The sequence below is a fragment of the Triturus cristatus genome, chromosome 9, assembly GCF_964204655.1.
Source record: "Triturus cristatus chromosome 9, aTriCri1.1, whole genome shotgun sequence".
NCBI lineage: Eukaryota > Metazoa > Chordata > Amphibia > Caudata > Salamandridae > Triturus > Triturus cristatus.
In genome coordinates, this window is record NC_140592.1 from 1142270310 (window position 1) to 1142285444 (window position 15135).

The following is a 15135-nucleotide window of genomic DNA, read 5'->3' on the forward strand; positions in this document are numbered from 1 at the left end:
ATTCATATTTCAATGTGTTATAAAGCTAGAATGTGTTTACTCCTTGTTTTGTAACTCATAACCTCGGACATTTGGCATCTCTGCAATTGAAATTAAAAAGGATTTCTCTGTTATCTGACATAGTGTTTTGAATCTAGTATAGTGCCAATATACACAGGTAATATGTGATGATTTCCCCCAAAGGAAACCACTTAATGCTGAGTGTCTTTCTGTGTAACCTATACTGTTAATAAAGGTTTGACATTTGGATCCCTTAACATCAGTTGAGATATTGTAGTGTTAGAATACTTTACCTTAATTTTATTATGAAAAAAATGAAGAAATACAATTAGTAGTAAAAAGTTTCAATAATGGTTGTCATATCATACCTTGTCGCTGGTATCTCTGTGGAATTTAATTTAAAAAAAATGTTTTTTGTTAATCTTCATAATTCTCACAAAACAGAAAGTTTCTAACTGGAAGAAAAAAACAGGCAGTGAAGCAAATCCCTTTAAGTATTATCGCGAGACACACACTGCAAATGAGCGCCGGCGTCGCCTTGAGATGAGGACTCTATTTGAAAATCTGCAGCAGATGCTTGGACTCAATCTTCCAAAGGTTTCGAAGTCCTTCATTCTAACTCAGGTTAGTAACTAGCTTTTTCATATTTAGGACAAGCAAATCACTGTAGCGAGTTTTGAGCCTTCGTGCGAAAGTAGCTAATGACTTTTTTTTTTCATTTAAGCATTTTGTGATATTCACCTCACAGCTTATTTCTTGCCTGTTTCCAGTGAACTTGACAGTCATGCATGTCGACTGTAAATGATATACCCTTTGCTTGTCTATTTGTCATCTGGGCCTTGCCTAAAGTGTACTCTCATTCTGAGTTGAGGCTTAATGTGCCAATCCCCAGACTGGTCTATAGCATGCCAGCGACCTTTTTACATGCATGTTTGGAGTGATTGCCTACTGACTGTCCTTTGTTACAGGTCTGGCTCGTCTCCATAACTGAGATCACTTGCCCCTATGAGTGACATGAAAAGGATGTACAGACATAAGGTGTATGTCATTTACATATACTGGGTGAATGATGGGGTATGCTTGGACTGATTCTTTTTAGTTGGATGCACATGCAGTCTACGTTTGCTTCCTTCCAGGATCCTAATCCTGAACCCTCGAATCCCCCTTTCACTCTGAAACCTGTCGTTCCCCTTATCGCTGTGGATTTACACCTACTTAAGTGAAAACTGACGATCACACTATTCCTGTATTTTTGCTGTCTCTGAGGCAATGCAAACAGATTCAGAGCTCTGGGCTGATCAAAGTAGGCTTGCTAATTCTATGTCTAATGGGTTTGACCTACGAATCTTTGCTTCAGAGACTGGAGCATGTGTACAGAAGGAAGCTGCACTTCTCCAGTATTGGAGAGTCTAGACATGTGAGAAAAGGATTTGTTGTCTTTCATAGATTCCTATGCATTTAGAATGTGAATCAGTGCTAATTCATAACATAGTAGTTTCTCTGTGAAGCTTCTGCAGCTTTGATTTTAACACATTTCTACACAATAAAACTAAACGTTGCAGACAGAAGAGGAAATAGCCAGTTGGCAGCTAGGAAAATAATTGCTCTAAACTGTTGTTAGCAGGGTTTGTTCAGGAACAAGTGAGGCGCCTGGCTTGGTTGCTTGGAGTCTTTGTAAGCATGTTTAGTGGCCATGCAGTTAAATAACCAACTCCCTTTCAGTGATTGACTTTTCATGCGTAGCAGTTTAAGCTTTCTTCGGGAGATGGTGGGGTTTAGAAACTCGGATTCAGCAGGGCTCAATAAATGACGCACACTAAACTGAATTGTAAGTCCGTGCTTGCTCCGACTTCAGAGTGGAATAGTACTCAGAGGGGAATAACACTGGAAGAGACTAGAATAACACCAAGGATAGGACTAGGGTGAAATAATCGATAAACCGATAATTTATTATTTAAATTCTACACTCTGGGGTTTATACCCCCTTCCTTCAGCTGTAGGAGATGATGAAATAAAGTAATTACCCCCCTTTGAATTGTTTTTTGTTTCAAATAGACCTCTTGAATTACAGTTGACGAAGCTGCCTTCAAAACTATCATTTTGTCATTACTACCAGCAATCATGACCCTTCACTTGCCTAAAACTAACCCTATAGTAAAATATTAATCAGTGAAAGTCTTACCTTCCGTTTTTCCTTCGTTTAGGCTTATGAAGAAATCCAGGGGTTAACAGATCAAGCAGACAAGCTCATAGGACAGAAGAATTTGCTAACTCGCAAACAAGATATCTTAATACGCAAGGTGTCGGCCCTCTCTGGTGAGTAGAGATTTGGCAAGAGGATAAGTGTTCTGAAGATTTTTTAAGCTGATCCACAGGCATTTTATTATATGATTGTGTTGCAAAGTGACCCGTTTTGGTTGGTAACCCCCCAATTTTTGGGAATAAAATGCTAGTAATCTTTAACTCCAACACTGAAACACTGCTCTTCAGCTCCCGGTGCATGTGCTCTGACCCCTAAAACATGTTGAAATTGAATTAAAACCGGATTGGCACATGTAACTTTCCTATAAGGGCCACAACATATGGTGCAGAAATACATGCATGGCACGTAAAATGACATGCCACTTGTGGATTAGAGTACTTATTGTGCCAGCTATTACAAAACATGACTCCGGGCCTAACCCATATAGCCTGAATGCTGCAGTGTAAAACCTGTAGTGTGACTTGTCAAAATAACCATTTTTGACAGGTAAAGACCTCCCTCCTAAATATCAGCAAGTCACCCTGATGTAGGCCTTGTATCCCACAAGGGCAGGGTGCATGTCATTTAAAAGTAGGGCATGTAGAAAACTTGTTACCATGTCCCTACAATGACAAGGCCCCAAAAGCTTTTTTTCATTAAGGAAACCCTAACTGTCCTATGTAGAAAACCATCATACAGATTAAAATACTGCTATCTTGTAAATGGAACCAGCTAGAAAAATAAGTATACCACTATTTTTAATAGTGATTGAAAATCAAATTGAATGGTTATGCCCGATTTGTAATAAATATTTAAGGAAAATTACTTTTAGTAGGTTACCTTTTCCCTGCCTGAGCCTTCATGGGCTAATTAGCATTAGCCTCAGACATATGATCAGCTTGTATCTGGCATGAATAAGGTGTGAACTTCCTCAGCATAATGTTTAGGGTAGGGACTGTGGTCATACTGTCAGCACAGCAGTATCAAATCCTGTCTGACAGGTCTGCCTAAGGCACTTTTAAAACATCTGCTCCTTAGAAACAAATAAGCTAACAATTATGCTTTGCCTGACTGCTCACTGCTTTGTTTTACTAGAGTTCTGGTTCTGTTTCTAACTGGATTTTAGTGTTAGATGTAGGGGGACTTTGGTGATTTCCATAGTACCCTCCCGGACACACCCCAAGCCCATGGTTAGTCTGGCTAAAGACTTCAGCCATTTTGGTATTGCCCTGGCACATAGTTTTTTGGGCCTCTTTGTGGTAAGGCAAACCAAATCTGATGAAAGAGTAGATAGAGTTGCCCTTGGTAACTTTTACCCCGTTGGTTAGTCGCCTGCACCCACTATTGGTGCTAGCCATAAAGGTGGCACCTCATGGGACTTTCCTAAGAACATGTTCTGGACCTGTTGAAGATCAAAATAGGACAGGACCTTCTGTCTGTGATCTGAGAAGCGCTCTGAAAGATTAAACCTGCTCCCTCTTGTACCCAGGACACGTAAGTGGACTCCATATGTTATTTGGCTGACCTCCTTTGTATCTACAGGGACACAGCAAGAGGCCTTTTCTTGGAAATGCCCAGCTGACCAGGAGCAACTGGGCTTTGCTGTTGACCTAGAGAATCTCAAATGCCCTCGCCTGCGATCCCTAGAACTGTACTCCTGTGGTTTTTTGGGTACCAAAAGAAAGTTTGGAAACTTTTGACAACCTTACCTCCAGAGTTTGCCTGCTTGCCTCTTTGGTTTTTCATTCCAAGCCCAGTTGTTGGGACGCCTTTTTTGAATCCTCGACTCCTGGTGCATGAGGGATGTCCCATCATTGGACTGGCTTCAAGCCCTGTCTCTTCTGTCAAAAGTTGATGTCTGTCACCGATCCTCATCTTGTGTGCCTTTGGTGCCTGGAGCTGACCAGGATCCGAAGTCGTGCTCTGCCGGGCCAGGAACACGAAGTCTTTGCGGAAGCGGTCCCGAAAGCTTTTGGAGGCCCGGCAGTCCACTCTGTGCCATACGAGGTCCCGGTCAAGGGGAAGTCACGGGAACGGTTGCGGAGTCATCGCCATTCTTCCTCGAAGTCTTCGCACTCCTCCTATAAGTTGAAGCACAAGAAGAAGGCGAAGAAGCATCGTCGCTCTTCGCCTTCTCATCAGCCGACACAACGCGGAACCCGGAACGTCATCGCTCTCCGGCCCCATCTTCGTAGCCCACTGGGACGGCTCCGCCCTTCCCTCCCTTTCCCGGAGCCAGAGCGATCCCTGCCCAACTTCGTGTCTTTTACGAAGCGCTCCATTGCATTTTTGGGCAGCTCGACTCAGTTGACGCGCCTTTGGGCCCCACAGACTCGGCTGGAGTCCCTCGGCCTTCGAACCCGGCGGCTCCAGCTTCGGTACCAGAGGGCCCCCATGGATCCATACCTGGATCCGGATCGGCGCTGGTCTACCTCACAGTACCTTCCTCGGCACTGATTCCAGTGACTACACCCCCGACGCCAGTGGTGCCCCCAACTGGCCTCCATCCCAGCCTCACCCCCGACTCGGAACTGGCGCCGAAGGATGTACCACTGTTCATCCCTGGCATTCCTTATCACCCTGAGTGGCAGCCAGAGGAGGGTGAGGAGGACTGGGAGGGGTCAGTTGACCCTCTAGCAGACCAACTTGAAGAGCTGGACTGGTGAGAGGAGTTGGGTGATGCCAATGGTCTGGATACCTCCCCAGACCTTGGTATGCTTCTTCCCTACCATGGTTACGGAGAAGGGAGCTTCCTACGCTGTGCTGTTGCGTAGGGCTGCTGAGGCCTTGGGCCTCGAGCTTCCTACGGTGGCTGTCAGGACTAACCTCCTGACTGAGGTGCTTCAGCCGGCAGGAGCCTCTTCGAAGCCCCTGCTGCCTTTTAATGAGACTCTCACTGACATCCTTCTGGGCACTTGGTCCAAGTCCAGCACAGGGGCTCCTGTGGACAGGATGATTGCTCGACGCCACTGCCTGGCCCCAGGGGCCCTCTTTTCCTCTTCCAACACCCTACCCGTGAGAGCTTGGTGGTCCAAGCCTCATCCTCAATAGGCGCATTCCCTACTGCTCCCCCCAGATAGGGAATCCAAGAAGCTGGACCATCTTGGGAAGAAGTTTTCTTCTGCCAGCTTGGGACTGCGGTCGGTGAACACCGCATGTTTATTGGGCCGATACACCCACTCTGTGTGGGATTCGGTTGCGCAGGTGCTGCCACAGTGCCCGGAGGAGGCCCGAGCCACACTCTCCCGTGCTTTTGCCGAGGGAAGAGACGCAGCCAAGTTCGCCATTGGATGTGGGCTGGACACTGCCGAGTCTGCTTTTCGCCCCTTTCGTGGCTACGGAAGGGGTGCCCCACCACGTCCGTCCTGCCTAGAGCCACAGGCCTGCGCAAACTGGTCAGCCTCTACTTGGCTGGGCGTGGGACCCAGCGTCGTGGGTCAGGGTGCCAGCGTGCTGGCCAGTCCATCAGTGCCCCCTCTGTGGCAGCCTCCAAACCCTCCTAGTCCGACCCTCCAGGGCCACCAGTTGCCAGTGGGTGGCAGGATGCGCCATCACCTCCCCCACTGGCAAACCATCACGTTGGACAGGTGGGTTTTGCAGATAGTCCGAAGTGTCTACTCCCTCCCCTTTGAGACTGCCCCTCCATCAATGCCACCTCAATTCCATCGCATGTCGGAGGATCACTTGGCCCTCCTCCACCAGGAAAGTTACGTCTCCCTTGGCCAAGGGAGCCATTGAGCGCGTCCCTGTGCCAGAAGTAGGTCATGGTTGCTACTCCCACTACCTACTGGTACCCAAGAAGGACAAATTCCTGCATCCTATCTTAGACCTCAGCGACGTCAACCGCTTCTTCCGGAAGGAGAAGTTCAAGATGTTGACTTTGGCTCAGGTTCTGTCTGCCCTCGACCCTGGAGACTGGATGGTAGTGTTGGACTTGCAGGATGCCTATGTTTGTGGCATATGAGCTGCAGATCACACACTTAGCATAGATCGCCATCTGGTGTTGTGCCCGGATGTTTGCACTTGTTTTTGTCCTGGAAAGTCTTTGGAAGTCACAAGATAGGTGACTCCTCCTTTGGATCATAGTGCTCATGGGCATCGGCTCCATCCTCAGATTGTTTTTTTCCGCCATCGGGCTCGGATGTATTTCTCGCGCTCCAGTTCGGAACTGTTACCGATTCCATTTCGACGCGCAATCCTTCACCATTTCTACGGTATTGTCTCGATCGTGAACCCTACTTGTCGTGCATCTCTCCAAGTCGAAGTCTTCGATCCCGGTCGTCGACCAAGGCCTTCGGGCCTACCTGAGCCTTAGCATCTGGCTCATGGAAAGGACGCCATTCAAGAAGTGTCCTCAATGTGGGTCGACGTTTCCCCACACCGATCTGCATGAGGTGTGTAACCTCTGCTTGTCACCGGAGCACGAGGCCAGAGACTGTCCAGCTTGTTCTTCTTTCCGCTCCAAGAAGACCATTCGGGATCGGCGAGCTCGGAGGACCATGGCTCGCTCGTAGACCTCCATCCCCGATGGAATCTTCCATGAGGGCGTCGATGTACCGGAGCGGAAAAGGGTCGAAGAAAGCCTCGTCAGCGCCTCCGAAGCCGACGACTGACATCGAAGAAATCACTCCGGCGCAGAGGGTCGTAAGTAAAGACGTCGACCCCCCTCTATGCAAAAAAGGCTTCGGTCACACCTTCACCTTCGGGCCCAGGTGCACACCGACACACCGCTTCCCACGCCTCGCCCTCGGCAAAGAGGCCTAGCAAGCCTTCAGGCGACTAGGGCTCGAGTCAGCCTGCCACCGGTGCCGAAACTCAATCTTCGGCACACAAAAAGAAACCGCCCTCCTCTTCCGTGTCGACCACTGCTTCCACCTCAAAGCCCTCGACACCGAAAATGAGTACTGACTCGCCGGCACCGAAAAAACACTCAGAGCCGATCAAGAAGCCACACAAGAGATCCGATTCACACTCTTCGGAGCCGAAAAAATCATCGGAACCGAAAAAGCATACAGGGACTGCAAAACAACACGTGTCCAAACCCAAAGACACTCCGGAGCCGGTGCCAAACAAGCCCTCAGAACCGAAACAGTCGGCGTCGAAAAACCAAACTTCATCAGAAGAGCTTTTTCGACCAGATCCTGCACAAAAAACTCTTGTTACAGACCCTAAAACTGGTCAATTGACACTAAGTTCCAGGAAAAGACCACTGGACAAGCCTACACCTGCTCCACCACCTAAGAAGAGGCACATTGCTACATCCCCTCTTAGAGTCCCTTCTCCACCTCCTCCTCCCCCCTCCCCTACCACCTCATTCTCCTACACCATTTCCTACACCAGTAGATGATGACGACACCTCTGATGACATGGGGGGGGGGGGCGATGTGCCACTAGGGGATCCCAGTCCACCTGGTTCCCCTGACCCTTGGGATGACTATAATACACCTGATTTACCTAATCTCCAGCAAGACGACCTCTACCTTTCTAGGCCTTCCCCACCAGAGGACACCAATGGCTTTATTCAGCTCGTACACCGGGCTGCCCAGTACCACAGGGTCGACCTACACACATACCCCGTGGAGGAGGATTTCTTGTTGGACACTTTCGACACCACACAAAGGTCAACATCTACTTTACCCATGCTCAAACGAGTTATTAAGCATGCTCCTGATGTATTTAAAGATCCTGTTAGGGCTCGAGTCATCAACCCTCGCATAGAGAAAAAATACAGAGCTGCCCCTACAGACCCAGCTTACATTAAGGGCCCTGCCAGGAAGAGGGCTAACTCTCAGACATCAGGTGACGCAGCCCCACCCGATAAAGAGTCTAAACTCTTGGACGCCTCAGGCAAGAGGACAGCCTCACAAGCAGCTAACATATGGCGCATCGCCAACACTCAGGCCCTGCTAGCCAGATACGATAGGGCACATTATGATGAGTTAGAGTCCCTATTGCAACACCTCCCGGAAAAATACAAAAACAAAGCCAACGACCTCATACAGGAGGGTAAACTAATAACCAATACCTTCCTCCGTTGCGCTCTCGATGTGGCAGATACCGCCTCCAGAGCTGTAAATACAAGTGTCCTTTTGCGTAGGCATGCTTGACTACGCATTTCAGGCTTTAAGCCTGAGGTACAAAGTTCGATCCTGAACCAACCATTCGACCAAGAGCACCTCTTTGGCCCTAATGTAGACTCACTGAAGAAAATGAAAAAGGACACAGACACAGCCAAGTCAGTGGGAGCCTTGCAATCGCAAGCTCCCAGACGTTCTTTTCGTCGCTCCTCCTACAAAGACAACTCCAGAGGCTACTCATCAGACAACCCTTCCACCTTTTCAAGGCTCCCACCCAGTCAACCTTTACCAGAGGTTACCAGAGAGGAGGTACAGAGGCAACAATAACAAGGGCAGAGGCAAGACTAACAACACCCGCTCTGCCTCCACCCCTTCCCAATGACTTCCCTCCACTTTCCCCGGACCATTCCACTCCTGTCGAGGGAAGACTACAACAGTTCCTTCCTGTCTGGACCAACATCACCACAGACAGGTGGGTGCGACAGATAGTTCAATCACGTTACTGTCTCGAACTTGCCTCTACCCCCCCAAACATACCACCCAAACAGCATCCAATGTCACAAGAACATCTATCACTGCTAAAGCAGGAGGTAATCTCCCTCCTACAAAAAAATGCAATAGAACTGGTTCCCCTGCGCCAACAAAACACGGGAGTTTACTCCCTGTATTTTCTCATACCAAACAAGGACGGCTCTGTGAGACCTATTTTAGACCTCAGACCCCTAAACCTATACATACACTCAGACCATTTCCACATGGTCACACTTCAGCAGGTTCTTCGCCTTCTTTCACAAGGTGACTTCCTTCCTACCATAAATCTCAAGGATGCCTACTTCCATACTCCCATTCACGCAGCTCACAGGAAGTATCTCAGGTTTGTAGTGGACGGGCAGCACTTATCAATTCAAAGTGCTCCCGTTCGGAGTCACAACAGCACCAAAGGTATTCACCAAGTGCCTAGCGATATTAGCAGCCCACTTAAGAAGACAGCACATTCACATCTTCCCATATCTCGACGACTGGCTCATAAAAGCCAGCTCATATAACCAGTGTGTACATCACACTCATGCAACTACTCCACGACCTGGGGTTCACAGTAAACCACACCAAGTCTCATCTGCAACCGTCCCACAGACAACAATACCTCGGTGCCACCATAGACACCTCAAGAGCACTAGCCTATCCCACTCCAGCCAGGATAGCAAGCATGCAGGCTCTCCTCCCCAAATTTCAACCTCAACACTCCCTTCCAGCTCGAGTGGTCATGCAACTCATAGGGAGGATGGCCTCTTGCAAATTTATAGTGCCTCACGCAAGACTCTAGATGCGTCCGCTACAAGAGTGCTTAGCACACCAATGGAACCAGGCTCAAGGTCAGCTAACAGATCTGGTGTTGGTAGACGGTCGCACTCATCGCTCTCTGCAGTGGTGGAACACCAAAAACCTTTCCAAAGGGTGACCGTTCCTAGAGCCAGTTCCGTAAATTGTCATGACAGTGGACGCATCGCTCTCCGGCTGGGGAGCTCACCTATTACATCACACCATGCAGGGCAGATGGACACCTCAACAAAAGTTACTCCACATCAACCACCTGGAGTTACTAGCCATATTCTTAACCTTAAAAGCATTCCCAAAGCAAATATCAGGCAAAGTTGTCTTAGTCCGCACAGACAACATGACAGCCATGTACTACATAAAGAAACAAGGCGGGACACACTCTCTGCAGCTCTCTCAGCTAGCACAGAGCATATGGAGATGGGCTATACCACAGAATATATTTTTCAACATGTCCCAGGAGTCCAAAACACCATAGCCGATCTGTTAAGTCGTCAAACACAACAGATCCACGAGTAGGAATTTAATCCGCAAGTTCTTCAGTCATTCTTTCAAATGTGGGGGCAACCACACATAGACCTATTCGCCACCCACAAACGCCAAATGCCCAAGCGTCAGCGCCAGATATCGACACCCATTGTCCAAAGGCAATGCGATATGGATGAATTGGTCAGGCAGATTTGCGTACGCTTTTCCGTCTCTCCCACTCAATCCACTGGTGGTGCGCCAACTACAGCAACACTCAGTGACTCTCATTCTAGCTGCTCCAACTTGGACCAGACAACCGTGGTACACCACATTACTGGAACTGTCCGTAACTCCGCACCAAAAATTACAACTCTCACCGCGCCTCTTAACCTAGAACCGTGGAGAGATCAGACACCCGGACCCAGCTCAGCTCAACCTTGCGATATGGCTCCTGAGGTCTTAGAGTTTGGTTACCTTAATCTTCCCCCTGACTGTATGAACGTAATTAGAGAAGCTAGATATCCCACCACTAGAGCCTGCATGCAGCCAAGTGGAAGCGATTTGTGATATATTGTCATACCATCAATCCCGTAGACACGTCTATCCAACACATCATAGGGTACCTTCTACACCTCCAAAGGTGCAACTTAGCCTATACGTCTATTAGACTGCACCTTGCTGCCATAGCAGCATACCTACAAAATAGACAACACTTATCACTTTTCAGGGTACCTGCCATCAAAGCCTTTATGGAAGGCCTTAAAAGGATCATTCCTCCCAGAGTTCCACCCTCACCTGTGTGGAATTTAAACATCGTTCTCACAAGACTAATGGGCCCTCCTTTTGAACCTCTACATAAATGTGAGCTACAATCCTTAACATGGAAAGTAGCTTTTCTAGTAGCCATTACTCTTAGGAAAGTTAGTGAGCTGCAAGCACTAACTATCCAGGAACCTTTTTTGCAAATCCATCATAATAAGGTTGTTCTACGAACTAATCCTAAATTCCTTCCAAAAGTCATTTCTCCCTTCCACCTCAATCAGTCTGTAGAGTTGCCCGTATTTTTCTCGCAACCACTGACAGTCGCAGAAAGCTCTCTTCATACTTTAGATGTTAAAAGAGCATTGCTTTATTACATCAAAAGAACACAGCCTTTTCCTAAGACCAAACAAAGGCAACCCCATATCAAAGTCTGGGATAGCTAGATGGATCATTAAATGCATACAAATTTGCTACCACAAAGCAAAACAAACTTTATCTGTTCCTCCGAAAGCCCACTCTACACGAAAGATAGGGGCTTCTATGGCATTTTTAGGGAACATTCCCTTAGATGACATCTGCAGGGCAGCTACATGGTCTACACCGCACACATTCACAAAACACTATTGTGTGGATGTGCAAACAAAACGTCAAGCTAGTGTCTCAAAACACTATTTCAAACTACTGCAGCAGATACTGGTGGTCGCCGCTAAGGATGGGTACTGCTATACAATCTATGCTAAGTGTGTGATCTGCAGCTCATATGCCTCGAATGGCAAATGCTACTTACCAGTATGCATCTGTTCTTGGCATGTAGAGCTACAGATCCACACACGCCCACCCGTCTCCCTCTCTAGCTTTATCTGTTCCAGTACCATCTTATTTAGATACAGCATACATGGGCATCTTTCCTGTTTCTTTCAAAGCTCCATCATTTCCCTGCTGGTGAAAAACAATCTGAGGATGGAGCCGATGCCCATGCGCACTATGATCCAAAGGAGGAGTCGCCTATCTCGTGACTTCCAAAGACTTTCCAGGACAAAAACAAGTGCAAACATCCGGGCCCAACACCAGTTGGCGATCTATGCTAAGTGTGTGGATCTGTAGCTCTACATGCCAAGAACAGATACATACTGGTAATTAGCATTTGCCTTCCACATTCCCGTCCTGCCAGCCTGCAGGCGTTACCTATGGTTCACGGTAGGCCACAAGTACGTTCAGTTTACCATGCTCCCCTTTGGCCTTACCAGCGCCCCTTGGCTGTCCACGAAAGTAATGGCGGTGGTTGCAGTTCATCTGCGCAGATCAGGGGTTCCAGTCATTCCCTATCTTGATGAGTGACTGTTGTCTCCTACCTCCAGACTGCCGCAGACCTCCTGCTGAGGTCTCTCTATCAACGTGGCGAAGTCACACCTGACTCCCTCTCAGAAGCTCCTCTTCATCTAAGTGTTTCTGGACATGATGCAGTTTCGGGCATACCCTCCCGAGCAGCGAGTCTGTGATATTCGGGTTATGATTCCGATCTTTCAGCCTCTATCCCGGGTTTTGGTCGGAATATCCCTTCGGCTGCTGGGAGTCATGGCCTCCTGCATCCTGCTGGTGGATCATGCCAGATGGCATATGCGGGCTCTGTAGTGGGACCTGAAATTCCAGTGGGCACAGCATCAGAAGAATCTTTCCGTTTGTGTCCAGATCTCGGAGAGCACGGCACGCAAATTGCAGTGGTGGCTCACGAACCAGGATTGGGTCAATGGCAGATGCCGCTCCCTTCCCCAACCAGATTTCATAGTGGTGATCGATGCGTCACTTATGGGATGGGGCGGCCACATGGAAGAGGCGGAGATCGGAGGCCTCTGGTCTCCAGCGGAGTCCGGGCTGCACATCAACCTTCTGGAGCTCATGGCAATCCATGTTGCACTGAAAGCATTCCTTCCTTCTGTCAGGGGAAGAGTAGTGCAGGTGTTCACGGACAACACCACTGCCATGTGGTACTGCAACAAACAGGGTGGGGTGGGGTCGTGGACCCTATGTCAAGAGGCTCTCCATCTCTGAATGGGGTTGAAACATCAGGGCATGTCACTGGTGGTTTAACACCTGGCAGGTTCCCTGAACCCCAGGGTGGACTAACTCAGCCACCAGTGCATGATGGATTCCGAATGCCGCCTTCACTCAGAGGTGGTGAAAGGTCTCTTTCAGCAGTGGGGAGAGCCTTGGATAGATCTGTTCACCACCGAAGAGAACGTGCAATGTCAGCAGTTCTGCGCATTGGAATTTCCAAGGCAGCACTCGATCGTCAACGCTTTTCGTGGCGAGTGGAATTGCGGTCTTCTATACGCCTTTCCGCCTATACCACTTCTACCCAGAATGCTGAAGAAGATCAAGCGCGATCGGGTCTAAGTCCTCCTTGTGGCTCCGGACTGGGCATGAAGAGTCTGGTATCCCGAGCTTTTGAACTTGGCCATCGATCCACCGATCAGACTGCCTTTTCGGGAGAATCTTCTGTCGTAGCAGCAGGGAACGGTCCTCCACCCGAACCTGTCCAGCCTCCACCTACTTGGGTGGAGATTAAGCGACGACAGTTGACAGCTTTTGACCTTCCTCCCGAAGTCTGTAATGTCATCTTGTCAGCCAGGCGACCCTCCACTATAATGGTATGCGCCTGTAGATGGAACTAGTTTGTGGCATGGTGCACAGCAAAGGCTGTGGATCCCCTTTCTGCCCCTCTTTCAGAGGTTCTCCTCTTCATTCTTTTTTTTGCCCAGCAGGGCTCTGCTCTGGGCACCGTTTAAGGCTATCTTTCGGCCATTTCGACCTTTTGTCGACTTCCTTATCAGCCTTCTGTTTTCATGTCCCCTATTGTAAATAGATTTCTTAAGGGCATTACTCATCTCTTTCCTCCTATTCCTTACGTAATGCCCCATTGGGACTTGAATCTGGTCTTAACTTACCTTATGTGTGCTCCTTTTGAGCCACTACATAATTGTCTTCTCAGACTCTTGACCTTAAAGACAGCTTTTATGGTTGCCATCACCACTACTCGCAGGGTGAGTGAGCTTCAGGCTCTTTCTTCTAAACCTCCTGTTCAAGGCATATGAGCTGAAGTTTAGCATAGATCGACATCTGGTGTTAGGCTCGGATGTTTGCAGTTTGTTTTTGTCGAAGAAGTCTTTGTAGTCACGAGGTAGGTGACTCCTCCTTCTGGTGATAGTGCGCATGGGCATCGACTCCATCTTTAGATTGTTTTTTTCCACCATCGGTTTCAGATGTGAATTGTTGCACTCCGGTCGTTATCTAAACCCCTTCGGCGCGCAATCACTCACCTCTCGACGGTATTGTCTCAATCGCGTTTTCCTTTTCGACGCGTAGCCTCTACAATCAAGCTACTCGACGTAGTCTCCGACGCGGGCCGTTGGGCCCACCCGCGCCCATGTTGGACGGACTTCCTTTAAAAATTGGCCCCAGTGTGATGCTAAATTCCCACACTCTGACCTATACGAGGTGCGTAATCTCTGCCTCTCTCCGGATCACGAAGTAAACACCTGTGACGCCTGTTTATCCTTTGGGTCCAAGAAAACCATCAGTGATCGTCGGGCTCGACGCCACGAAATGTCCCGGGGAAGCACTTTGATTCTGGACATCTTTGAACCAGGTCCTGATACCCTTCCAGAACATGGAGCCGAGGAAGAACAGATCTCAGTCTCCGAGGCCGATGACTCCGATGTCGATGACGCAGTCGCTCCAGCTCAACGGGCTGTGAGTACCGAGAACCCTGTCCTACCCACTCCCATACAAAAGGCTCCGGTAACTCCTTCACCCTCTGGCTCGGCTACTAAACAAAAAGATAAGCCTCCTGGCTCGGGCTCGAGCCAACCCCGCTCCGGTACCGAAAAAACACCTTCGGCACCGACATCCAAACACATAAATTTGCCACCACCGGTGCCAAAAACATCTTTGACGCCGAAGTCCTTGGCGCCGAAACAGACAAAAGACTAGTCTTTGGAGCCGAAACAATCAAAACCCAAGCCTTCGGAGCCGAAACAGACTAAACCGAAGTCATCGGAGCAGAAAAACGTCCCCGAACCGAAAACTTCTACACCTAAGCCTAAACAGGATAAAACTCCTCAGAAGACAAAGGAACAATCGGACTATAAATCTTCCACTCTGAAAAAGGACACTGGCCCCAAACACCTTTCTGCACCGGACCTTCCACTTCCAGAACAAAGTAATACATTTTGATGCGAAGACTGGTTTTTA

General features: G+C 48.6%; 1 protein-coding gene across 4 annotated transcripts in view; it reads left to right on the forward strand.

Moving 5' to 3' along the window:
* The window catches only part of MGA (MAX dimerization protein MGA), a 1048942-nt gene that overhangs the window by 914205 nt on the left and 119602 nt on the right, over positions 1–15135 (forward strand). For all 4 annotated transcript variants that reach the window (XM_085627074.1, XM_085627072.1, XM_085627075.1 and 1 more), the window contains exons 20-21: positions 445–624; positions 2205–2316. In XM_085627074.1, the coding sequence (XP_085483200.1) occupies positions 445–624; positions 2205–2316 (292 nt within the window). The remainder of the gene's footprint in view (positions 1–444; positions 625–2204; positions 2317–15135) is intronic.